Source organism: Silene latifolia, chromosome 6 (assembly GCF_048544455.1).
Source record: "Silene latifolia isolate original U9 population chromosome 6, ASM4854445v1, whole genome shotgun sequence".
Classification (NCBI taxonomy): domain Eukaryota; kingdom Viridiplantae; phylum Streptophyta; class Magnoliopsida; order Caryophyllales; family Caryophyllaceae; genus Silene; species Silene latifolia.
Genome location: NC_133531.1, coordinates 20,609,500 through 20,636,832, shown reverse-complemented (window position 1 = coordinate 20,636,832; position 27,333 = coordinate 20,609,500). Strand labels below are relative to the sequence as shown.

The window sequence follows — 27,333 nt, the reverse complement described above, 5'->3', positions numbered from 1 at the left end:
AGAAGGTCACAAATTAACCATCAAAGATCACTAATTATACTTGCTTAACGGTTTTTCTAACCTATGCCCAGTGGGCATAGGATAAGAAATCAAAATTGAAAAGAATTAAATGATGTTTTTATGGAAAATTGTAATATCCTATCACTTTTACTTCTCTTTACAAAGAAATGCATTTAATATTTTCCAATTTTGGTTTCTTATCCTATGCCTAGTGGGCATAGGTTAGAAAAACCGTTAAGCAAACATAATTGGGAATGTTATGTAGTGGAAAATGATTAGGTTGATAACTTAGGTCGTGACCTTCTGCTTGGGAGGGTGAAAGTAGGTCAAGAAAAATAAATTGAGATTAAAAGTAAAACGGGGTCACTACTTAATTAGCGCGACCTCTACTTGGGGATGGTCTAAACAACTTATTACCTTACATAAAGTCTCTCTTGTAACGGACATATCTGTCACAAGCTTGCAACGGGTCAATTAATACCCATGTGGGTAGATAAGACAAAACAGATTGTTACTCTTTAGGTATTCTGCTTTTATCTTAATTACTCCACATGAGTAATAATTGACCCATCACAAACTTGCGATGAATATGACTGTCACAAATGAGAATTTATGATTACTTAAGGCACCGGTAAATGGTCCAAGTAGACTTTGGCATCCCCACAAGGCCACAATCATTAATTGAGCGAAGTTTAAATTAGAGAGCGAATTTTCTTTTCCATTCTATATTCATCTTATGTTCTATTATCCCTTTTTATGACACTTTTTAGTTGAATAGAAATTATATATTGCTATTTTTATTATGTGATCGATGATGTGTCGTAAGATAAATACAATAGAACAAGAGATGAGACACAAAAGTGGGACAAATGATCTCTACTAGTGATCGTGTCCACTGGGTTTCTTTTGGCTATGAAGGTGTTTTCCGTTTCTGTCGTAGATGTGGTTCTGTGGGGCATAAAATCTCCTACTATAATCTGTCTTTAGCCCGTGCTACTGCTAGAATTGAGCGCCGTTTACAGGGTCTTCACCTTTTAGGTTTGCAGGTGATTTACGGGCCGACTGCTTCTCCGTTTTATTAAAAATTTATCAAGGACCTTTCCTCCACTTTCTCCAACATCAATACCCATGTCAATTCAACCCCGGAGCTTGCTGCTGATCATGGTGATTCATCTTCTTCTTCGAATTCTAATTTGGGTTTTTATTCAAACTCATCTTCTAACGGTTCCGCACATGATCAATCTCCTCCGCCTCCGGTTTTGGTGCCAATCTTGTCGGTGAGTCGGAGCACACGACCTATGTTGATCATCGATATGATGAGCATGACACTCGCAATCCTAATCTTTTTATGCGACATATTCAATCTGCTCCGAACTCTCCGCCTGCAACTGTACCTCAAACTGGTTTCCGTGTCCGCGCTCCTGACTGAGCTGAAGATGATTCTATTGATAATCTAAGCTTTGCGGATATTCCTTTGGTTCAACCTGATGTTGCTGTTCATTTGGTTAACCCTCCCCAGGTTGATACCCTCCCTCTCTTCGGACAATTTTTATATCGACCCCTGCGGCAATCCTTCTGGTTTTTCTCATTCTGATCACCTTTTTTATGGTGATTTAGTTCATGATAATTTTGATTCTGGCTTTCCTGGGATACTTATTCTTATCAAGACCCATCTGCTGTCTTTTCTCCTTCAACTCCTGCATCTGATAGTGTTTTTTTTTTCTGATGACTCCTTCTCTGCGTCCTCTGTTTTTTCCCCTGTGTCTACTATTAGTTTCTCAGAATTTCTTAATGATATCTCCAGTCTTCGTTCATGTCGACCATCCTCTTTTTCCCCGTCTTCTGCTGCTGCTTCTGAGAAATCTTTCTCTCCTTCGGTTTCTGATGGTCATAAGCGGAATTTTGCAGTTTTTTCTGAAGCGGAATCTTCCAGGGGTTTTATTTCTCCTTTCCCAAACAAGAGACTAAAGATTTGCTCTACCTTTGCAGATTCTTCGCGAATTTCCAATCTCGTTTCTCCGGTCAACTTTGTTGATCTTTCACAAAATTGGGTTGTGGCAGGCCGTTTCTGCCACCAGTAGATCAATGAAGATTTTCTCTTGGAATTGTAGGGGTTTAGGTGGTGCGGACGCCCCTATTATTCCGTACATAAGTTGGTCCGTACGCTACTATGATATTTCTTTAATTTTTCTTCAAGAGACTAAGTGCTCTTTAACGGATAGTGACTGTAAAACTAGTTCTCTGAACCCGCCTCATTTTTGTAATACAATTTCAGCGGGTTTAAGTGGTGGCTTGCTTTTATTATGGGATGATAGATCTGAGGTTTTGCCCCTTCTAGTGGATCAACATTTCATCCTTTGTAAGATTGTAAATCATAATTTGAGCTTTGTGTGGTATGCTCTTTTTATGTATGGTGTGTCTTGTAATGAGCTTAGAGCAAGTTTTTGGCAAGATATGAAGCAGCTTTGTTCGGTTTATTCTCCTCTTTGTATGATTGGCGACTTCAACCAGGTTGAACAATTTTCAGACAAAATTGGAGGATTTTCTAGCATTACTGGCTGGAAAGCCTTTCTTGACTGGAGAATTAATACGCCTCTTTGTGAAATTCCTTACTCCAACCCTCGGTTTAATTGGGCTAATAAAAGAGAATCATCAAATCTTATTTTGGAACGCCTTGATCGGGGTTATGCTTCACAAAATTGGCTGCTTACTTTTCCCGAGGCTCATATTCAAAATCTCAACATATTTCTGTCGGACCATGCCCCTATTTTGCTTGACTTATCTATCCGGTTTACGAAACCAAAACAGACTTACCGGGTGGATAATTGGTGTCTTGATCACAGCGACATTCAAAAACTTGTCTCCTCTATTTGGCTTTGTTCTTCTTCTGATCCTGTCTCATCTTCCGTTTCCAATAAACTTTGTCAAATTCGTTCCGCCATTCTCAAATGGGTAATTCAAAATCGTCGTTTGTTCATGCTTGATTGGAGTTCTATCTCGATCATAGGAATTATCTGCCTCTGCTTCTCACGTTCATGACACTAAATCCGGCGCTGATTATCTTCAACGTCTTAAAGTAGCTGAGCAGAACATCCATGTCCAGCACTCCTTTTGGAAACAGAGATTGAAATCCGACTTTAGTTTAAATGACGGCCTTCCTACTGCATATTTTTTCTGCAGGGCCAAATCACGGCAAAGAAGACTACGTATTCTCTCTTTGAAATATGAGTCTGGCTCCTGGACGTGTTCAGATTCAGATCTTTCCCTTTTAATTATGGCTCATTTTCAGAAATTATTTACTTCGACTCAGCCAACAACCTCCTTCTTAGAACTTGAATATTTATCCTTTACTCAGTTAGATGGCTCTCAGCAAGCTTATCTGTCTCAGCCCTTCACTGCATATGACGTTAAAAAGGCTTTTTTTTATATGAATCCTAACAAGTCCCCAGGTCCAGATGGGTTTCCGCCTCGATTTTACCAGCTTTTTTGGCATATCATAAATGAGGACATTACTTCTTATGTGCTTGGCTTTATGAATAATGGCCACCTCCCTCCGGCCTGGAATAATACTCATATTGTTCGTATACCAAAGGTTGACAATCCAGAGGTCATCTCCCTTTTTCGTCCTATCAGTCTTTGTATCGTCATTTATCGTGCCGCCTCGAAATGCATTGCTCTCAGGCTCCGGACTGTAACTGACAGTATTATTGGCCAAAATCAAAATGCTTTTATTCCTGGACGACTCATCAGTGATTCTGGTTTTCTCGGTCATGAGCTCCTTACTTATATCAACCAGCGTTGAAGCGGTACTCGTTGTTTTGCAGCAATTAAGCTTGATATGAATAAAGCTTTTGACAGAGTATCGTGGTCGTTTCTGTTCCACGTACTTAAGGTTTATGGTTTCCTTAAAGATTTCCGAAAGCTTCTTAAATTGTGTGTCCGAACGGTCTCTTTACAGATGATTATTAATGGTTCTTCTTCCCATCGTATTTTTCCTCAATGTGGTTTGCGTCAAGGTGATCCCATTTCACCTTACCTTTTTATTCTCTGCATGGAGATCCTTTCCCTTATGATTATCAAGGCGGAATCACAAAAGGCTATTGAAGGTATTAACCTCTCCAGAAACAGCCCAACCATTTCTCATTTATTTTACGCTGATGATTCTCTTCTGTGTTTTCGCTTATCTTCATCTAGTTGCGAGTATTTACGGAATATCTTGGATTCCTTTAGTGCCATATCGGGCCAAATGATCAATTACCAATGATGGGGCATATTCTGCACCCGCTGACCGAGTCAACATATTGAGCAAGGTCAAAGATATCCACAAAGAAGTCAACGTATCGAATGACTTAACCGACGCGACTGACTGTCGGCTGTCACTTGGGTCTCGGCTAGGCAATCGCGGCGGGGGAAGCACATCCGCGTACTCACATCCAGTCCCCTCGACGGAGTCAACCAGGCCAGCCGCCTGCCATGGGTCCCTCGGCCGAGGGTAGAACAGTCTTTCCACCTGCTCTGCCACTTGGCCACTTGGCCACTACGTGACAAAAGGTGAAAGTCTATAAATACTCCTCAATCCTCATTGAGAAAACGATCCGATAATCCACAATTCACGCTAAAACTCACTATTAATCTGGTATAAACTCCCTTATCTCTCTACGATATACTTTGACAAGTAACACACAACTTAACCTCTTTAAGTTTACTGACTTGAGCGTCGGAGTGAGTACGCTCGGTACCAAGCCGAGCCCTCAGTTTGTTCATCTTTACAGGAGAGAGCGAAAGGAAGAGACAAGCAAAGACACCGTTCAACAAGCTTACGTGGTCACAACTCTGCTTCGGAATTACACCCGGAACAATTGGCGCCGTCTGTGGGGAGATCATACTAAAAGCTGGTCACCTCCCTTACAAAAAAAACCCATTCAAAGAGCTAAGAAGATGTCAAAACAGCCAGAACTTGTGAGTGTAGAAACCGAATTCTACCAGGATGACACATTCCCTAATTCTGAGATCGGGCGGTCCCCCACCGCCGAGTGATTGAGCCGGTGAAGTACGGGATGCCAAGAGAGCCGAAACACCGCTGCCACGGCCAGTCACTTGTCATGGGACATGTGGTCGATGCGGCAGATCAAACTATTCCTGGACCTGATGGGTGGTACGCCCGTTACCCCTGTCACGGCGACAGGGGCGGCAGCGCCTCCACTGGTGACCAGGGCCCACAAAGTAACTCCGAACAACTTGACCGGAGCAATACAAGGAGCTGGGCATGCAAGGACGCCGGCGGTGCCCGTGGTGCTAGTGGCAGACCAAAGTCCTTCCCCCACTCGCGGGAGGACAGCGTCGCCGCGGCAACAACGAGGCCACCCCCGAAGAAATGAAGAAAGAAGTCCGACTCTCCAAAGTCGGACAACAAGAAGCCCTTCCCGCCACGGGGAGAGAAGCCGGACTAGGAATGCGAGGAGCCGATCGCCACGTGTCATTCGGCACGTGGTCAGACAGCCCCTCAATGCCTATGTCCTCGAAGTCCCGGTGCAACCAAACCAAGTGCCGCCCCTATCATACAAAGGGGATAGCGACCCAACCGACCATGCCGAGGCTTTCGAGTCGTACATGTCGGTATGGGAGCGACCGATGAGGTGTGGTGCCGAGTCTTCCCAACGACCCTCCATGGCATGTCTCAGAGTTGGTACAGGGGGCTACCTAATGGCTCGGTGTACTGTTATGCCGAACTAAGGGACAATTTCATAGCCCAGTACGCTTACAACAAGCGAAGGGCCGTGGAGACATCAGATCTCCTGACTATCCGACAGGGGGAGGACGAGTCCCTCCGGAGCTACGTCAAGAGATTCGACGCTAAGGTTCAGCAAATCCGCGAGCTGAACACCGAACTGGCGGCCTTCGCGCTGATGAAAGGCCTCCCTAAAGGCGAGTTCAAAAACGAGCTCATCAAGTGCGAGGACCTCAACCTCGACTCCGCCAGAAAGATGGCCGACCGAGCCATAAAGGTGGAGGACTATCACAAGACCTGGGTAGGCCACAGTGAAGCTGGGCACCCAGAAAGGAGGAGCCGCCGGGACAACGTAGACGAAGGATGCCGTGACATGAATAGGTCACGGCCTGAGAGATTTAATAGGAAACAGAACTCGGCGGGCGCCGGGGGGAGTTCGGGACCATACACCCCGAAGTGGTACAGCGGTCTCACCCCCCTGGTTAAATCATCGGCCGAAGTCTTTGCCCTAAGCAAGAACGAAGGGCAGAAATGGGCAAGGCCCCCCAAGGCGAGGGGGGACGGCGACCTTAGCCAGTTCTGCGACTACCACGGCCAACTCGGCCATAAGACCGACAACTGTCGGCATTTGAGGAACGCTATCGAGGAGCTTATCCGAAAAGGGGCCCTCAGCAAGTATGTAGCTGGAGGCCCGGAAACAAGCTCTGACGGGGCGAATAGAAAATCAGTATTCCAGAGGATGGGAGTGATCCAGGTTATAACCGGAGGAAACGAGAACGGTGGGTCAGCTAATGGGCACAAACGGCACCTGAATGAGCTATCCCAAGCCATCAACTTTATGCCCAAAACAGCGACCCCCGCTTCCACCGTCCCCGATATAACCATCGGAAAGAAGGACTACGAAGGAGTCATCGCCCCGCACAGCGACTCTCTCGTAGTCCACCTAGACATAGCCAACCACTTGGTCAAGAGGTGCCTGATTGACACAGGCGCCTACACAAACATCATGTTCAGGGAGTGCTTCCTCAATCTCGGTCTGAAGATTGAAAATCTGAGCCCCTGCACCAACCCGCTATACAGCTTCTCCGGGGCCGGCCTGGTACCCCTGGGGTCAATCAGACTGCCGGTGATGTTTGGCCAAGCAGATGCGGCCAAAAATGTTTGGTCTGAGTTCGTGGTGATCGACGGTTCGTCTGCCTACAATGTTCTTATAGGCCGGGTCACTTTGAACGAGGCCGATGCTGTGATATCCATCCGGGCCCTGACATTAATGTATGTCTCGGACCGGGGGGAAGCACAAAAGCTCGTCTCAAAGGACGAAAGAGATGAAATCGTCAACATCCAAGTATCTGCCAGAGGGTGCAACATGCAATCCCTCAAAGTGGCGAAGAAGTCAGAGAAGGGGAAGAGCCCATCCTTACAACATGAGGGTGATCCGATGCACACCAACGTCGGCATGGTCGAAGGAGCCGAGACCGAGGAAGTGGAAATTGACCCAGGGCGCACCGTAACTGTCGGTGTCGGCCTGGAGCCAAAATTCGAGCCGATCTCCTAAACCCGCCGAGGAAGAACAAAGATGTCTTCGCATACTCGCGGCCGAGATGCCAGGCGTGAGCCGGAGGTGATCATTCACAAGTGAACGTACTCTCCACTGCTCGCCCTGTCAAGCAGAAGATGAGGAACTCCTCGGCCGAGAAGGATGAGGCCATCAAAGCCGAAGTAGATAAACTATTAGAGGCGGGCTTTATCATGCCTTGTACTTACCCTGAGTGGCTAGCAAATGTTGTAATGGTAAAGAAGTCATCAGGGGCGTGGAGGATGTGTGTTGATTTTACAAATCTTAATAAAGCATGCCCTAAAGATTGTTATCCCTTGCCTCGAATAGATAGTTTAATTGACGCAACGGCAGGCTACACTATGCTGAGCCTGCTAGACGCCTTCTCAGGGTACCATCAGGTATTCATGGCCGAGGAAGACATGCCTAAGTGCGCATTCATCACCATACACGGCACATACATGTATAAAATGATGCCGTTCAGTTTGAAAAACGCTGGCGGAACTTACGCTAGGCTGGTGGACAAAGTGTTTCAAGATCAAAAAGGGCGAAACATCGAGGCTTACGTCGACGATGCTATTGTAAAAAGCAAGTCTGACAGCGAGCACTTGGCCGACTTGGGCGAGACATTTTGTTCACTAAGGAAATATATGATGAAGCTTAACCCAATGAAATGCAACTTCGGTGTCCGGGCCGGCAAGTTCCTCGGCGTGCTTGTCAGTTCCAGGGGAATTGATGCCAATCCAGAGAAAGTCCAAGCAATACTAGACCTGCCGTAACCGAGAAACCGAAAAGAGGTTATGATACTGACCTGGAGGATGGCGGCTCTTGCCCGCTTTATTTCTCGGTCAGCCGACAAGAGCACTCCGTTCTTTACGGTGCTGAAAGGGAACAAAGACTTTTGCTGGGGGGGAGGAACAGAGTGCGGCTTTCAAGCAACTGAAAGCCCACCTACTAACTCTCCCGACCCCGTCCGTGCCGACCGACTGGGAGACAGATATCTCTATACTTAGTCATTACATTCCTCGCCACGGTCAGCGCCGTAATCGTCAGAGAAGAAAACAAGCAGCAACACCCAATCTACTTTATCAGCCATACACTGCTGCCCGCCGAAAGAAATTACCCACTGATTGAAAAAGCGGCCTTCGCCGTCGTCGTTGCCGCAAGGAATTTAAAACCCTACTTCGACGCACATCCCGTGACGGTCTTAACCGACCAGCCATTGGAGAAAGCCTTAGAAAAATTCAAAAAATCAGGCAGACTTATCAAATGGGCAGTGGAGTTATCCGGCTTCGGCATTCAGTACAATCCGAGGCCTTCGATAAAGGGGCAAACACTTGCAGACTTCCTAGCCGAGTGCACATACCAAGAAGAATCACATCCCGGTGTGTGGGAAGTATACACCGACGGGTCCTCCACGGCAAACAGCTCAGGAGCCGGCATCCTTATAATCAACCCTAACGGGGACGAGTTTGAGTACGCCTTGAAGTTTACCTTCTCGGCCTCAAATAACGAATCCGAATATGAGGCGGTGATAATCGGAGTCGAGTTAGCTAGAGTGCCGGGGGAGCATGTTGTGTTGAAGACAGATTCACTCTTAGTGGCTAATCAAATCAGAGGAGAGTATGAGACTCGAGACGATGGGATGATAAGGTATCCGGAGAGGGTAAAAGCGACACCTCAAAATTGAAATCTTTCCAGATACAGTGCGTTCCCAGGTCTGAGAACAACCGAGCCGACGCTCTCTCAAAACTTGCCAGTTCAAGCATCAAGAATGTTAGTCGAACCGTGCTGGTGGATATCAGGAATGCTAAAAGCATCACTGAGACCGTCGGCATGGTGGGCGACATCGAAGCCGAGACGACGTCGATGACTCCGATAATGAAATACAAACTGATAAATGAGTTGCCGGAGGACCGCAGTCTCTCGCAGAAGATAAGAAGGATCGCCGCAAGGTACTCAGTGTTCGAAGAAGAGTTATACAGAAGGTCTATAATAAGGCCACTCTTGAAATGTGTCGGCCCAGCCGACGCGGAGCTAATACTGACAGAGATTCACGAAGGCATCTGTGGACATCACATGGGGGCAAGAACGCTAGCCCACAAAGCTCTCCGAGCCGGCTACTTCTGGCCCACCATGCTTGAGGATTCCAGAGCAAAGACCAAGAAGTGCAAGAATTGTCAGATGCATGCTCCGGTGATACATGCTTCTTCCCGAGACCTGCAACCAGTGCTTAGTCCCCTTCCATTTGCACAGTGGGGGATGGATTTACTAGGGCCATTTCCGACGGCCTCCGGAGGAAGAAAGCACCTAATTGTCGCCGTTGATTACTTCACCAAATGGGTCGAGGCTGTCGCGGTACCTGCCAAGACCACGGCGGCCGTAAGAAAAGTGATTTAGGAGAACGTCATAACTCGTTTTGGGCTACCCCAAGTCATTGTATTGACCACGACCGAGAGTTTTGGAGCGACATGGTGATGAATTGGTTGGAGGAGCTCGGAATCAAATTTGCATACTCCTCCGTCTGCCATCCTCAGAGCAACGGGCAGGCGGAAGCAGCTAATAAAACAATCCTGAACGGGCTAAAAAAGAAGGTTGAAGATCTAAAGGGAAGGTGGGCTGATGAACTACCCGGCGTCCTGTGGTCCCTTAGAACCACGGAAAAAGAAGCAACGGGGTACAGTCCATTCCACCTTGTCTATGGGTCTGAGGCCGTCCTGCCAATTGAAGCAGCGGTGCCGACATTCAGAACGCAAACCTTTGACCCAGTCGAAAATGAGGAAGGCCTGAAAGCCTCCCTAGACCTGGTCGAAGAAACTCGAGACACGGCACGGCTAAACTTGGCAATATATCAAAACCGGATGAGAAGAGCATACAACCGTAGGGTCCACAAAAGAGACTTAAGAATAGGAGATCTAGTCCTAAGAAAGTCAGCCGCAACCAACAAAGGAAACATCCATGGTAAAATGACGGCCAACTGGGAAGGACCCTACAAAGTGGTTGAAGAAATGAGGCCGGGGACATACCGGCTGACAGACATGGAGGGTGTTCCTTTAATGAGCCACTGGAACACGGACAACTTAAGGAAATATTTTGTATAGCGGCGGAGGTGTCCGAGACCGTTGTGGACACCCCAATGCATGATTATACCTTATGAAGAATAATCCAAGTTTTCCATCAAAATACTTGTCCCCTCCATAGTCATGCCAAAGTAGACGCCACGGCCAAAGCCGGGCAGTCACGCCAAATGCAATTGATACTCGCGAAAGCGACCAACATGCTTAGGAACGTATAAGTACAGTTGAGACGCAAATATAGCCGCCTCGGCCAACCGAAGGTCCGACAGAGGAAGCGATCAATATGTCTACAGATACGAACGCTGTCGAGCCGTAACCTCGTTTTACCTCGGCCCAAGCCGGGGGCGATGGGGACACAACGACCGATACGCTAACATGTTCACAACGGCAGTTGGGAAGCGCAAATCTGACCACCTCGGCTAAGACCGGGGGTGGTGGAGGAAGCGACCGACATGCCAACATGTTTAAACGTTTAAGTACAATTGAGATGCGCCTTCTAACTGCCTCGGCCAAGCCGGAAGTAAAAATGAAAAAGCACTCAATATGTTGAAACGTAAGAAGACAACTTAATGGAGGCAAAATAAACAAACTTCATTAAAATGTTTACAGGATGAGGCAAAACAAAGTCGACGGCCGTCCCCATAGGGATAGCCTAAACACAACCTACCAAAGTTTAACAAACACTAAAGGTACAACAAAAGGTTACAGACATAAGACTTGAAGCGCCAAAAGGATGGCAGGGAGGCTCAATAGTTGGCCCCCGAACAGCTGAAGCTGTCAGAAGGACCGGGTGAATCTGGTGACGACCGCCCGTCTCCCTATGCCTGTTTTTGCTCGCCACCGGCAGCAGTAGCAGCATCACCAACAGTGGGAGGCCCAGAAGCTTCACCTGCCTTTGCTCTCTCAGCCTCCTCCCTAGACTCCTTCACCTTTGCAGCATGGGCCGCCTTGGCCTCAGCTTCCTGAGCAGCCTTCGCCGCCTCCGCCTTCTCCGCAGCATCGGCCTTCTCATCCAGAAGCCGGTCAAAATCTTGTCACGGGAAGGAGCCTTCAGGAACAAGCTTTTTAATTGCATCCCTGGTGGCCTCTTCAGCCTGGTCCCGGTACTGGGCACACATGTCAGCGATGATGACAGTTTGGAGCGTCTCAATGTCCTTCTCCCTCTGAGCAAGGATGACCTTTGTGTTCCTGTGCTCCTTCGCCTCGGTCAGATGCAGGGACTTCCATATTTCCCTCTGCTCAACCATAGCATCGTAACCGCCCTAAAGCTTCTCTCTCTCCTCCCGCAGCTTAGCGGCGTCAGCCAGCGCAGCCTCAACCTTGGCTCTCTCGGCTAGGACCCGCTTCTCAGCTTCCTCTTTAAGCTTTCGCTGAGTGAGGAAGTTCTCCATGGTGGCGTCGAAGTCCTTCTTCGCCTTCTCGGCCTCTTGCTTGGAAGCAGCAAGCTCAAGCCTAAGCCGTTCGAGCGCAGGAGCTGCCTCAGCCATGAGCTTTTCTTGCTCCATAATGTGAGCGCCGGCTATGTCAGTCCACTTCGCCAGCCTCTTGGACAACCTTGCACCCTCCGCCGCAATCTGAGCGGAGGAAACCTTAAGGGATGAGGAGTCGACGGTGACATTTTGATTGCCCGTCTGCACTGGCCGCTTCTCCAATTGCCGTTCGATGGGACAGCGACGGCGGCGGCGGTCTCTACAAAAATTCAGACAAAGCATCCATGTCAACATTCATTGACATATCAGAGAGCCTGTCATCAGGAATGCCTAAAGAGCCCGCTAAATCCTATCCCTGGGTTAGATCCGTACCGGTCCTGGCCTTCTTGGACAGAGGGCCGACTGGCCCCTTTTCTTTCCGGGCCTCGGTAACAGCAGCGGCGGCAGACTCGGCCCCTTTTCTCTTATTTGAAGGAGGAGGACCCTCCACAACGGGGACCTCCTCTTCAACGTCAACGACCACCTGCTCCTTTTGGACCACGGGGATTGAAGACTGAGCCGGAGTTGACGCCGTCGCCGCCGTAGACGTTGTCTTTGGTTTGCGGCGCGGCACGTTACTGGCAATATGCGCCTGAGCCGCCGTCACATCCAGTGCCTTCAACTGCTGCTCCATAAGTTCGTGAGGAGCCGGTCTGCGATCACGTGGCAAGGCCTTAGGATGCAGCACAACAACTCTCTCGTTCTCGTCAAGTCCCAACCTCTGGAGGACGGAGGCAGGCAGTTCCGGGCCAAATCGGTCTGCAAAAGAAGCAAAGCAGGAGTTAAGCAAAAGAAATAAACCAAGATTCAAAATACAGAAACATAAAAAGCAAAGATGGGCCTCACACCGACCCCACTCACCCTGGCTGAGGGCCGGTATGAGGCCGACGTGGCAGAGCAGCTCATCCTGAAGAACGATCTGCGTCGAGGGCATCCATCCCTTCGGCGTACCATCCTTCTCAGCCTCAAACAGCCTCATTGCCCGCTTTTCGTCCTCATTAAGATAGACCCTGCCGGTGTCCATCTTAAGCTTATTCTGGGAGACATATTTGTCATGCTCCCCCCGATTCTCACACCGCAAATTGACGCGGCTCTGAAAGGACCGGGGCAGCGGATAGTCCTCCGGAACCTCGACGTATACCCACCGCCCCTTCCAGTCCTTGCAAGATATCAACTTCGAAACGATAACATAACCCGCCTCGGTCTGTATGTTGTACCACCCCGTGCCACCGAGGGTAGACTGCCGAAGATGATGAAGCCGGCGGAACAGGTTAACCATTGGGACCTCCCCCTTAAAAAGACAAAGCCACACGAAGCCGATAATCGTCCTGATGGCCAACGGATGCAGTTGTGCCACGGCGACGTTCATAGCCTTAATTATGGCAGCAACGTGTACATTAAGAGGAAACCGGAGCCCATACTCTAGGTGTCTGATGTACACGCCGATACAGCCGTCAGGAGGACAACAGACCGCCTGACCATCCTCAGGGATGACAATTTTATACCCCCTGCCGAAGGAGTAATGGTCTTCAAAAAGATCAGGACCGGAACAACTAGCGAACTTATTCGTCCAAGCACGATCGGATCGATCGAACAAAGGCCGCCGTGATCCAAGAGATGCGGCCTCTCCGAATCAGATTGAGTCGCCTCATCATCATCATCATCATCAAAACCCTCCAAAAATTTTGGATCAATCTCAGGAGAAGGCGACTTAGGACCCCCAAACCCTATCGGGGTGACAACCAGTGGCTCCTCTTCATAAGGATGCGACGGTTCGCCCCCCGGCGCAGAGGTACTGGGTTGAGCATCCGCAGAAGACATAGTGACAACAATTACTTAACAAATAAAAGAGTTGGGAAAAATTTGTTTGTTTACCTTGGAAGAAAGTGTTACGCCGAGTAACGCTTTGAAGACTATAGAGAAGTTTCTTCGAGAAAATAACTAGAGAGAAGAAATTTTTTTGAGAAAATGAAATTTGTGCGGAAAATTGAGGGGCACATTGCTCTATTTATAGAGCAAAGCCCATGAAGCGGACCAATCAGGGCAAAGCCCATGAAACGTCCACCAATAAATACCAAGCCACGTGTCGAGCATGCAGCCACGGAATGTCAATCGACACACAGTAACCACTCTTCTTTGACACGCTTCCTGGTATCTACTTGCCAACGGCCAGCTGATCAACCAAGCTTGGCAGCACCGGCCGGGGGCAATCAAAAGCACACAGCACTCTCAACCTTGGTCTCGGCCAGCGCCATTTCCTTTTCCACATTTGATGTCCATTACACATCCATGTGGAGGGGGGATACGGTACGGCCTGAACAGAACCAAGCCGATGGAGAAGAAGCCGGGGAAGAAACTCAACTTGCGCAGAATACGCTCAACACTCATCGAAGGTCCATACCACGGCATAGACTACGCTGGGGGCAAATTGATGGGGCATATTCTGCACCCGCTGACCGAGTCAACATATTGAGCAAGGTCAAAGATATCCACAAAGAAGTCAACGTATCGAACTGACCTAACCGACGCACCTGTCGGCTGTCACTTGGGTCTCGGCTAGGCAACTAGCCAGCCGGGAAGCACATCCGCGTACTCACATCCAGGTCCCTCGGCATGGAGTCAACCAGCCACCGGCCGCCACCATGGGTCCCTCGGCCGAGGGTAGAACAATCTTTCCACCTGCTCTGCCACTTGGCCACTTGGCCACTACGTGACAAAAGGTGAAAATCTATAAATACTCCTCAATCCTCATTGAGAAAATGATCCGATAATCCACAATTCACCCTAAAACTCACTATTAATCTGGTATAAATTCCCTTATCTCTCTACGATATACTTTGCCAAGTAACACACAACTTAACCTCTTTAAGTTTACTGACTTGAGCGTCGGAGTGAGTACGCTCGGTACCAAGCCGAGCCCTCAGTTTGTTCATCTTTACAGGAGAGAGCGAAAGGAAGAGACAAGCAAAGACACCGTTCAACAAGCTTACGTGGTCACAACTCTGCTTCGGAATTACACCCGGAACAACCAAAAATCTTATGTCAAGTTCAGCCCTAACACTGCGGATGATTTCAGAGAGCATATTACAGATATTCTAAAAGTCCTTCGAAACAAAATTTCGGGCTTTACCTTGGTGTTCCGATTGATCTTGGCAGGAGGAAAACTGCTGCGTTTCACTTTCTACTGGACAAGATTTCTACCAAAATTCTCTCTTGGGGCACAGCTAATTTTTCTCAGGCTTCTAAGTTATTGCTTATAAATTCAATTTTCCTGGCATCTATTGCTCATGTGACCTCCATCCTTCCGGTTTTTCTCCAAATTACCACGAAAATAAATTATTTAATCGATCTTTTTTGGTGGAAGCAACATAAAAACAAGCGTGCTCAACATTGGTTGCCTCCAGACATTTTGCAGCTGCCAAAATCGAAAGGTGGTCTTGGAATAAAAAAATGCTCGCATTGCTAGTCAAGCTTTGTTATCCAAGATGTTCTGGCATTGCCATCATCAGCATCATTCCCTTCTTTCTACTTTCCTTCGTTCAAAATATCAAAAAGACTTTCCTATCCCTGCAAAGCTTTCAAAATACTCCGTTGTGTCTTTCGCCTGGAAAAGAGTTGTAAAAAATACATATCTTCTTCGGGATGAAATTGCTTGGAAATTTGGGAATGGGAAGTTGATAGATATCAGAAATGATGCTTGGATACTTGGTGCAAAGCGTTGTTTTAAGTCTTTAGTCCAATCACACAATATCAGCTTTGCGGACCTCCTGATTGATTCAACTCAGTGGAACAGGGATAATGTTTTTAAATATTTCCACACTGTTTCTGCAAGAAAAATTTCTGCTTTAGAGATTCCATCCGAACCTATAGATGATTTCATTTATTGGAAATCCATTGAAGACGGAAGCTTTTCCTCTAGTTCTGCTTACTCCTTCCTTTTACATAATAGTTTACCCTTAGTTGCTGCTGCCCATTCTCGTGTTAACCAGGATTTCCAATGGTCTTTGATATGGTGATTACCTTGTCAACAACATATTAAGATTTTCCTTTGGAAAATTGTTCATGGTATCCTACCTACTGCGGATGTGCTACTTCGAAGAGGTTTGAATGTTAACTCACGCTGCTCTTTTTGTCATAAACTGTGAAACTTTAAGTCATTTGTTTCGTGACTGTCATTTTGTTAAACGAATTTGAGCTGCCAGTCTACTCAGAATTCGCTCAGATGTAATTTCTCATATCTCTTTTTGCACCTGGTTTGAAAATTTCCTGCGCTACTTCGCTCGTTTTACGACTTGTAACAACTACCTCCTCTTGCAATTTCCTCTTACTATGTACTCGTATGCAATTTGGAAGCATCGAAATAATGTCATCTTCGGAGATAGGTTTGTTCATCCTGAGGAGATTATCTCTAAGATAACCCTTCTTTCCAAGCAACAACAGGCTTTTGTTTCCTACTGTCAAGTTTATGCTCCTTCTACTCAATGCTCTGATGTGTTTAGCACTGTCTCCTATTCCCCGCACCTTATTTCTCATTGCTTTCGGATAGAGGTCGTTTTTAACAAGACCAACTTGTTTGGATCTTTTAAAGTTTACACAATAATCATATCACTCATGAAGTACTCAAATGTTTTTGCTCTTCTCGTCTTCAAATCAATATTATAGCTTTGATTGAGGCAATGACTTTTGCCTCAGATATCAGACTCCACGATGTCCTTTTCCAGCTCAACAGCATCAGACTTCTTCATCTGCTGCAAGATTCCAACAAGTCCGGTGTTCCCGTTCCTTTATCTTCTAGTATCAGTCGTCTCAAGTTTTCCTTAGTTGTAATATTACTGGGTAATGTAATAGTTACGTGTAATTTATCCATTATATATATATATATATATATATATATATATATATATATATATATATATATATATATATATATATATATATATATATATATATATATATATATAGGGTCGATCCTAGTGAGAACCACTAACATAATGAGAACCTTGAGAACCCTTACTAAATCATCATTAAATCTTGTTCCGAAAGTTTTGATGGATCATTTACCCTTAGTTTAGTTTATTCTAACACATTTTTAGTATAGCTAAACAAAAATTTTTGATTTTATTAACAAAATATAAACTTAATGTAAAAAAATACAATTAGGTATACTAAAATGGCTATAGATGCACGAAAATCAATACTAGGTGCATGAAAATTGTTACATGCATGAAAATGATTACTAGGTGCATGAAAATATCAGGCTCTACGTGCACGAAAACGAGTTCTAGGTGCGTGAAAATTGTTAGATACATGAAAAATGAGTACTAGGTGCATCAAAATTAATAAAATGTTTCTCGTCTCGATTCCGGTCAATAATTTATACTTTTTGGACCAAGAAATATGTTATCTAGACATAAAATCTTATGTTGAATCGAAATATGTCGTCATTTTTTAGAAAAAAAATCATTAAGGTGGAGTTCTCACGGTTCTCACTATGTAGGTGGTTCTCACCGGATCCTAAATCTATATATATATATATATATATATATATATATATATATATATATATATATATATATATATAAATATAGAGAAGAGATCAACTAAGGCCAACATATGTAGTTGAGTCCATAAGTCCTTCTAAGGGCCATTGGATCAAGGCAATGGAAGGCTAGGATTTGATGTCAATATGTGGCTACAAATTAATCCATCCACCTTTTTCTCTAATTAACTCATCAATTCAATAAAACAACCTCACTAATCATTCATCATCTCATTATCACAACTCCTCCTCCTCTCTCTACATCTCACTTTTCTCTCCTCTCTAAAAAAACCCCAAAATCCCAAAAAACCAAAACCCAAATAAATCACCCACTCCTCTCATCTTCATTCACCACCACCCACCACCACCCCACCCGACACCAACTCACCACCCACCACCCCGCCGCCGCCACCCCACCGCCGCCACCTCGGGTTTTTTTTTTTCACCTCGGTTTTTTTTTTTTTCGTTTGGTGTTAATTTTTATGTTTTGAGTTGTTTTTTCCATTCATTTTTTTTGTTGTCTATTATTTTCTTTTAATTGTCTTTTATTTTGTTAGTTCTCATTTTTTTATTCATTTTCTCAAATCTCTTGTTATACGTTTTTTTTAAAGATTTCGGGTTTTAAATCTCGTTTTTTTTTGAGATACTTTTTTTTCATTTAAGATCTACTAAAATATTTTTCATAAAATTTGTTGTTTTAATCCTAGCTATATAAAAATTCTTATAATTTGTTGATTTTAATCTTATATTTGACATTTTTATATAAAAATGATATAAAATGACTAAAGTTACACAGTTATGGGCAAAAGTTATTCGGTTATAGACTAAAGTTATACAAAAACGGACTAAAGTTATACAAATAAGGACTAAAGTTATACAAATAAGGATTAAAATTATAAAAAAACTGACTAAAGTTATACAAATAAGGACTAAAATTATACAAAAACTGACTAAAGTTATACAAAAATGGACTAAAGTTATACAAAAATGGACTAAGGTTATACAAAAATAGACTAAAGTTATACAAAAATGGACTAAAGTTATACAAATATGGACTAAAGTTATACAAAAATTGGACTAAAGTTATACAAAAAATTGACTAAAGTTATACAAAAATTACACACATTCCTACTCGAGTATAAGTTTAGTCCATATTTGTATAACTTTAGTCCATTTTTGTATAACTTTAGCCCATTTTTGTATAACTTTAGTCAGTTTTTGTATAATTTTAGTCCTTATTTGTATAACTTTGGTCAATTTTTGTATAACTTTAGTCCATTTTTGTATAACTTTAGTCCTTATTTGTATAACTTTAGTCAGTTTTTGTATAACTTTAGTTCTTGTTTGTATAACTTTAATCCTTATTTGTATAACTTCAGTCATTTTTTGTATAACTTTAGTCCAAATTTGTGTAATTTTAGTCCAAAATTGTATAACTTTATTACATAAGAGTATAACTTCAATCATTTTTTATATAATTGTAGTCCAAATTTGTATAACTTTAGTCCAAAATTGTATAACTTTAGTCCTTATTTGTATAACTTTAGTCCTTATTTGTATAACTTCAGTCCAAATTTATGTAATTCTAGTCCAAAATTGTATAACTTTATTCCATAAAAGTATAACTTCAGTCATTTTTGTATAACTTTAGTCCAAATTTGTATAACTTTAGTTCAAAATTGTATAACTTTAGAACTATAAATTCAGATTTGAAACAACACATAAGAAGATGATATTAAAAAAACCAATAAGTCAAAAAAGTACAATAAAAAAAAATAAGTAAAAAAAAACAAATAACAAAAAAAAAAAAAAAAACCAAAACCAAACCAAACAAAAAAACCAACAAAACAAACTGGAATGGTTGTATAACTTCAATTTATACAATGTATAACTTTAGATGTTAATAGTGTAACTTTAATGTAAAAAGTGTATAACTTTAGTCGCAAATAGTATAATTTTAATGTTTTAAGGGTATAACTTTAGTCGTAAATAGTATAACTTTAATGTTTTAAGGGTATAACTTTGGTCGTAAATAGTGAACTTTTATAAAAAAACAAAAAACAAAAACAAAAACAAAAACAAGTCAAAAATAAACCAAAAACAATAACAAAAACCAAAAACAATAACAAAAACAAAAAACAATAACCAAAAACAATAACAAAAAACAAAAACAATAACAAAAAACAAAAAAACAAAAAAACAAAAACCAAAAACAATAACAAAAACCAAAAAAACGAAAATATAACAGAAAAACAAAAAAACAATAACCACATGGACTGAAAAAAAAAGGAGAAAGGAAGAGGGAGGGATTGCGTGCGCGGCAGGCGGCAGATGGAGGGAGAAAGTCGTGGGTGAGGCGGCAGCAGGGAGGGAGAAAGGCAGGGGTGAGGTTGTGGGTCCGGTGGAGGGAGATCTGAGGCCGTCGGCGTGAGGAGTGGGGGTTGCAGGCCGGTGGTTTCTGGGTAGATTTGAGACGAGGAGGGCGGTGGTGGAGAGGAGGGTGGTTGTGTCGTGGAGTGGTGGTCGTGGGATGGTGGTGGTGGGGCGGCAGATCTACAGAAAAGAAAAAAAAAGGAAAAGGGCGGTTGTGGTGGGTTGCGGGTGGAGGAAGGTGGTGGGGGTAGAAGGAGGAGAGGTGTGGCGGTGGTTGTTGGGTGGTCGCGGGGTGTGGCTGTCGGGTTTGGGAAATGGTGGGTTGTTGGTGGGGTGGTTTTGGGGTGTGTGGTCATTGTTGGGGGTGTGGTCATCGGGTTTGGTTTTTTTTTTTTTTTTTTTAGTTTGTTTTGAATTGGTTTTTTTTTTGAGAGGGGATGGGAGGAAAATGAGAGAGAATGAGTGAATGAGAGAGAAGTGAGAGGGTGAATTATGAGGAAGTGAGAAGGGAGATTAGAATGGTGAAGGAGTTATACAGGATTAGAAGGAGTTGTACAAGATTAGGAAGGGAGATTAAGGAGGAGATTTATGGCCATCCATTTGAGATCTTAATCTCATCCATCCATTCCCTTCATCCAAAGCCCTTATAAGACTTAGGACTATATGATATGAGGCGCTTACTAACCCTTCTCTAAATATATACCTATATATATATATATATATATATATATATATATATATATATATATATATATATATATATATATATATATATATATATATATATATATATATATACTCCCTCCAAATCACAATAAACCTCCCATTTCATTTTTCATTTTGGCACAAAAATTAAAGAAACACATTACCCCACCATACAATTAAATTTGGACCACACAAACACTTACCCAAAAAAAGAAATAGAAAGGTTATTGTGAATAACCGAAAAAGAAAATAGGAAGGTTTATTGTGAATTGGAAGGAGCAGTACACAATTGTCTAAAAAAAACATCTCCAATTCTCCATCACTTTAATGAACTGAAAATAATAAGACTAAATGGGTAGTTCCCAAGGACATAGCAAATGGGCACACAAGGGCACAAGCCACGGCCCCAAAACATGACTATAACGCCCCACAGCACTAAAACGACAGCCTCACTGTTCAAGAGAGTGGACAAAATGTGGCTGCTATGATATTTTTTGATTTTTCTAATTTATTTTTTTCATTTTGAACTTATCTAAATTGAATTATTATTAGGATTTACACGTAAATTTAGAGAATTGAAGTCCATGCGGTGGGTACGTTGGTGACTATAAATTCCAATGACATTTGGAGCAGTGAGTGCACTCCATCTCACTCTCTCTCTTTAAATTTCTTTCACTCTCTCTCTACACTAGCCATTTTCTCCCTCTAATCATGGATCCCTACAAGGTTTGTCGCTTTTAATTTTGCAAATAATTTGGATCATTATTTATAGTCGGTTTTGTATAAGATCCTTGTATAAATATAACATTATTACTTAAAACAAGTATCGATATTATATAAATTATTAGAACGAGTTCATTATAATCTTATTTGAGTCTTAAACATTACTCCGTACCTATTTGTATTTAGATTTTATTTAGTGCTTTTAGAATAATCCTTGATCAACTGCAAAATGATATAACCTTTTTTTAGAAAGGACGATGAGACAAATATATAGTTCAATTGTCGACCTGGGAAGAGTAAATTATCAATTACTCCGTTTTAAACTCCTGGGACTCGACTCGAGTCATGGATCATGTAGTCAAGTATCATCTTCCAGATGTCCAGGGTTTTTGAACATAAAAATGTCTAGTTTAAAGAGACATAATGAACTTGATCACCTGATATAAGCAAAGCAGTTAATAGATCCTACAACCAGTTGTACCCAGCTGTATGCTCTAGAACCTGAGCTATATAATAAAGTTTTCGAGTTTTGTTTTAAAGAAGTCGAGCTATACCATAAAATTTCTGAACTCACTCACCTAAACATAAAAAACTTAACTTTAAGAAAGCTCAAAAAAATTACACATAAGCTTGATAAGATATAACTCGGTTGTATAATGCTATTGTACCACTGGAGATATAATGTTATTTGTGTAAGCAAAGGGTGATAACTGATAATACATAATAAAATAAGATGACATGTATCAGCAATTAGATTATATATCTGATATATTACAATAAGTTATATAGTTTTTAAGCATTATAATAAAGTTTTTGAGTTTTATTCTAAAAATTATGAGTTTTACGATAATATTTTTGAGTTCATTTCCTTAAACATTAACCTCAAAAAATTACAATAAAACTCAAAAACATTACATATAAGCTTAGTTAAATTTGAGTTTTGATGAAAAAAAAAAATCTAACTTATAAACTTTAATAAGTTTAGAAAAAAAAATACACATATACTCAAAAACATGAAGTCTGAGGTAATAAATTCAGAAAAAATATATGTATGCTCAAAAACAAATAAATTTGAGGTAATATATACGATATATGTTCCTTTTTTCCATATTTGAACATACAAAAAAAAAGTTATCATGTTATTCTATAACTAGTATAGATCCCGTGGTTATACCCTATATTTTAGATAGAAACATTAAAGAAAATAATAATAAAAATGATATTTAACTCAATTTGAAATTTAAGTGTAAATTTATTATAATTAATATTTTGTATTAATCGATGGAAAAGGAAAGTTCATTATAATGCAGATGTAGATATAATATAATGAAAGCTCAATAACAGATATGTTATAATAAAAGACTAATTATAGCCAAATTGATTTAGACAGGAAAATTCTGAGCTTATTCTTTTAGTATAAGGGGATATGCGTATCAAAATTAAATTCTATAGCGTGCAATAAATAGTCCTAATAACTTTAGCCTAACGAGTACTAGTGTATCTCATAACCAAATTCGCGACAGAATCATCTAAATAGAGTTTTTGGTTAGGGGGTTTAGGCTCGGCTCGGCCGGTCCACGACACGGACATCTAAGGCCCTGAGCAGCCACGTACGCGGAAAACGGGCCTCCAATTTTGGTTATCAAATTTATAAGATTTATTGATGAAATTCAATATAAAACGTCCAAATCTCCTATTCCCTAAATTAACTTCCCATGTGCTTATGTGAATGGTTTTCTTTAAAAATGAAAAAAACGTGCCTTACCAATTAATAATCGTTTTTTCTTTTTGAAGAAAATAATCGTTTTTCAGTTTAAGAGGTATGGTATGGTATTTGCATCATTTTGAGATTAGACGGGTTACCTATAAAATGACATGAGTCACATGACAACTATTTATTTCTACGTTATTTTCAGGTACAGTACACTATAAATCAAGTTTAAGGACATATTATTATTCACATAATAATATACATAAATATTCACTGAATATTTATGTTACTAATAGTTATTATTCACCGTCTTACAAACATAAGTGTCATTAGTAATTTCGGTCTTCGGAGTTATGCTTCTCTTTATTTAGATGATCTATGTAATTGACAGTGATCGACTGATCGTAGTAACATCAAGTAATATAATGATTATGTTTTGGACCTGTATGTAAAATTACAAGAGCATTCGAAATTTTAAATTATTGTTGAATCAGGGGAAAATATTAAATAACGATGAATCATGAAAGAATTTTCATGGATAACTTTATTCGAGCGTTTTTGTGTGATTGACATTTGGAGATTATATTTGGTGCAGTATCGACCATCAAGTGCTTACAACTCCCCTTACTTGACAACCAACACTGGCTCACCGGTTTATAATGACAACTCTGCTTTGACCGTTGGTGCCCGAGGTAATTAAAAACAATAACAATATTATTATCATTATTTATTTATTTTCCTAAAAAAAATATTATTATCATTATAATTATTATTATTTTTAATATTAAGAACTATGTCCATTTCATGCGAACCACCTGAACCAAAATTCACGACTTTTATTTGAATAAGACAAAGCCGATCCAATACGGTCCATTTCTATGAAAAATCTAATCATAGTGTTACTACAAAACAGGGCCGATTCTGTTGGAAGATTACCATCTGATAGAAAAGATAACAACATGGACTCACGAGCGTATTCCGGAGCGTGTGGTACACGCAAGGGGAGCCAGTGCAAAGGGTTTCTTTGAAGTCACCCATGACATTACTCATCTTACCTGTGCTGACTTCCTTCGTGCTCCCGGTGTTCAAACTCCTCTCATTGTTCGTTTCTCGACTGTCATTCATGAGCGCGGCAGCCCTGAAACCATCCGTGACCCTCGTGGTTTTGCCACCAAGTTCTACACCCGTGAGGTACCGTCTTTTCTTACATCGCCTCCTGTTTTTCATCATTGCATTCCTTTTCGACTGCTATATCATGTTGCTGTAATCAGTGGTGGAGCCAGGATTTACAGTTAGAGGGTGAAAATTTCAATAGCAGAGGCAAACAAGTAATGACATAACGTAAACTTGAAAAAAACTCGTAAATTTTAACCAAAACATTTGAATTTTTCCATGGCCAGCGGAAATCTAGAGCTATTCAACGGTGCGGGCTAGCTAGGTTCAGCCCGCATTAGTGGGCCGGTTTTTTCTAGCCCAGCCCGCATGCTCGTCCCTCTACCCGGGCCGGGCTAGTGTCCCAAATTTTTAGCCTAGCCTGTCTTGGCCCGTAAAAAACACTTAAAAACACTATATGGGTAGGGCCTGGGCCAGACATTATAGAGGCCAACCCCGCATACGCCAGCCCGACCCCTTTTTAGTGCCGGGCCTGGGCCACAAATTGACAGCCCGACCCGGCCCGGACAGCCCAGTGACACCCCCTACGGCCCTACCTAAATCCCCCACTGGCTGTAATAGTCCGGTACTGTCAATTCATTTTACAGTAGCTCTATCATTCAATTTCTTTTACGTTGGTTGCAGGGTAACTTTGATTTGGTGGGAAACAATTTCCCGGTATTCTTCACCCGCGATGCAATGCAGTTCTTTGATCTGATTCGTGCCTTCAAGCCAAACCCGAAATCCCACATCCAAGAGGACTGGAGGTTCCTGGACCACTGCTCCCATCTCCCTGAGAGTCTCAACACCTTCACCTTCTTCTACGACGACATGGGTATCCCGATCAACTACCGACACATGATTGGGTCAGGTGTCCACACCTTCACTATGCTGAACAAAGCAGGCAAGGTCACCTATGTCAAGTTCCACTGGAGGCCTACATGTGGTGTCAAGAACATGCTTGAGGACGAAGCTGCTAAAGTCGTTGCAGAAAACCACAGTCACGCGACAAAAGATCTTTATGATGCAATTGCCTCAGGAAACTACCCTGAATGGAAACTCTTCATCCAAACCATGGATCCAGCTGATGAGGATAAGTTTGATTTCGACCCGTTGGATACCACCAAGACTTGGCCTGAGGATATTTTACCGTTACAACCCGTGGGACGGATGGTGTTGAACAAGAACATTGACAACTTTTTCAATGAAAATGAGATGCTTGCGTTTAACCCGGCTGCTATTGTTCCTGGGATCCATTTCTCTGATGATAAGATGCTTCAGGCTCGAACCTTTGCTTATGCTGATACTCAGAGATATCGGCTTGGTCCTAATTTCATGCAGCTTCCTGTTAATGCTCCTAAGTGCCCTCATCATAATAATCATAGAGACGGGCCTATGAACATGGTTTTCAGGGATGAAGAGGTACCGAGTAATTTGTTACTCAATCTTTCTTTGATTTATCGTCCAGGGGACGTTTATGCTCTTAATATAATAAATCAGTGCGTAATGTTTGCTAAGACGGATGTTTTTTTTCACAGGTGGATTACTTCCCATCAAGGTTTGATCCTGTTCGTGAGGCCGAGAGATTCCCCATCCCTCACTTTGTAATTCATGGAAGGCGCGAAAGGGTTAGTGATTTTCTGCCACTTTCTCTTCGACTGATCAATGATCATTTCTAAGCTTGCGGGTTTGAATTTCGACTAACTTACATGTTCATCCTATAATACAGCAAATCATTCCAAAGGAGAATAACTTCAAGGAGCCTGGTGACCGATACAGATCCTGGGACCCAGCCAGGTCGGCGAAACACACATTTTTATTTTCTTTTCTCTTCGTAGTTCTGGTTAACTTGGCTCTTATATTATTCTCTCGATCTCCTGGTGTTTGTAGGCAAGAGAGGTTTATTGGGAGATTCGTCAAGGCTCTGTCCGATCCTCGCCTAACTTATGAGATTCGCAGCATTTGGGTTAACTGGTTCACTCAGGTAACCTTATAAAATCGCCTCACATAAGAATTTGTGTTAAACTCCTTATAGTTCTCATATAAGTCAGTCTCATGATAATATTATTACGACATCATCTCAAGTCCTAAACTCGTGTATGCAGGCTGATAAATCTCTAGGCATGAAAGTGGCAAGCAGACTCAATGTGAGACCAACAATGTAAAGATAAGCGAAGGCTGGTAAAGGCGGATCATGAAGACGAACGAGTAATATGGCAAATTGAGCAATGTATCAATTGCCGACTATACTTGTATATGTTTTACTTTCGCGTTCTTGTTGATCTTTGCGCATGTATGTTTCCTGATAAAACTCGAGTACTATGTAATAACTAGAGCTCAATATGCTTGTATTTCTTTGAGCTCGACGAAGCTACACTGTACTGTTATGTAACTTATGATATGTATTACCAGTTATGTTTGTTGTTGATTATTACTCATTTTGTGTGAAATTGAAGTCGATCAAGTGACGATTCATCAATGTTTTGTCACGCAGATCGATGTATCAACTATCATCGGTACAAAACAGGTCGTTGTGTTCTACTCGTTAGAATTTTGAGACGGTAATTTACTTTTAGTTTAACTAAGGGAAAAAAAATCTCTACAGAACTATGAATTTATTTCAACGAATTTATATTTATTCGTATGTTTGTTACTTCCATGCTCGTCTTCTCCATTATTCAGCTCTATGGTTAGAGTCCAATTGTGGCCGCCTGCATTAAATTCAGTGAGCCCCATACCATAATAAGTATCTCCTTTGTTCAAGGATTTTAGGAACGAAGAATACGAGGCTATTTTGATTTTGAAGTGCGCTGGGGGCGTTGATCGTACCCGTCTTACAATTTCGGAACCATCGTCCTCCTGCTGACGAAAGACGTCTTTTAAATACTTGGGCTCTGTTTGGTAAAACTAACTGAAAAGGTACCTGAAAAGGTATCTGAAACCTGATAAGGTTATAAGGTAGCTGAAAATTAGGAGCTGATAAGGTAGCTGATTTTTATTAAAAGTGTTTGGAAACTAGCTGAAAAGGTAGCGGATATTTGATCAAACTAGGTTTGGTGCCCGGCTTCGCCCGGGCTACCTCTATTTACCGTTAAATTTTATTTTCAATGAAATAAACTACTTGAGGTTGTCTAACTCACACGTTTACTATTAGTAGTATATTTTTTCTATGACATATCTTGTAATTATAATGAAATGTAAAATTTATTTTCAAATTATGAGACACGTTCACTACCCCGCTATTAATATCATTACTTTTACGACATTTTTTGTTAATATCATTACGTTCACTACTCCCGTG

General features: G+C 42.2%; 2 protein-coding genes across 2 annotated transcripts; both read left to right on the top strand.

The window, feature by feature from the left end:
- Nucleotides 1-3,838: 3,838 nt before the first annotated feature.
- LOC141587718 (putative mitochondrial protein AtMg01250) lies at nt 3,839-4,264 on the top strand. The gene has a single exon (XM_074409190.1). It carries the CDS (start codon nt 3,839-3,841, stop codon nt 4,262-4,264), a length of 426 nt encoding a protein of 141 aa, XP_074265291.1.
- Nucleotides 4,265-21,046: 16,782 nt separating this feature from the next.
- LOC141586490 (catalase isozyme 1-like) lies at nt 21,047-26,463 on the top strand. Its single transcript, XM_074407742.1, has 8 exons — nt 21,047-21,172; nt 23,476-23,572; nt 23,794-24,071; nt 24,678-25,454; nt 25,571-25,660; nt 25,762-25,829; nt 25,923-26,016; nt 26,138-26,463. The coding sequence occupies exons 1-8, from the start codon at nt 21,158-21,160 to the stop codon at nt 26,195-26,197; spliced, it is 1,479 nt and encodes a 492-aa protein (XP_074263843.1). The 5' UTR covers nt 21,047-21,157; the 3' UTR covers nt 26,198-26,463.
- The last annotated feature ends 870 nt before the right edge of the window (nt 26,464-27,333 follow it).

Excerpts from the sequence above, each read along its gene's own strand:
- LOC141586490 (XM_074407742.1), top strand. Across the intron at positions 25,455-25,570 it reads TGGTTTTCAGGGATGAAGAG|GTGGATTACTTCCCATCAAG; the intron begins GTACCGAGTAAT and ends TTTTTTTCACAG. Across the intron at positions 25,830-25,922 it reads AGATCCTGGGACCCAGCCAG|GCAAGAGAGGTTTATTGGGA; the intron begins GTCGGCGAAACA and ends TGGTGTTTGTAG.
- LOC141587718 (XM_074409190.1), top strand. The coding sequence starts at position 3,839 with ATGAATAAAGCTTTTGACAGAGTATCGTGGTCGTTTCTGTTCCACGTA.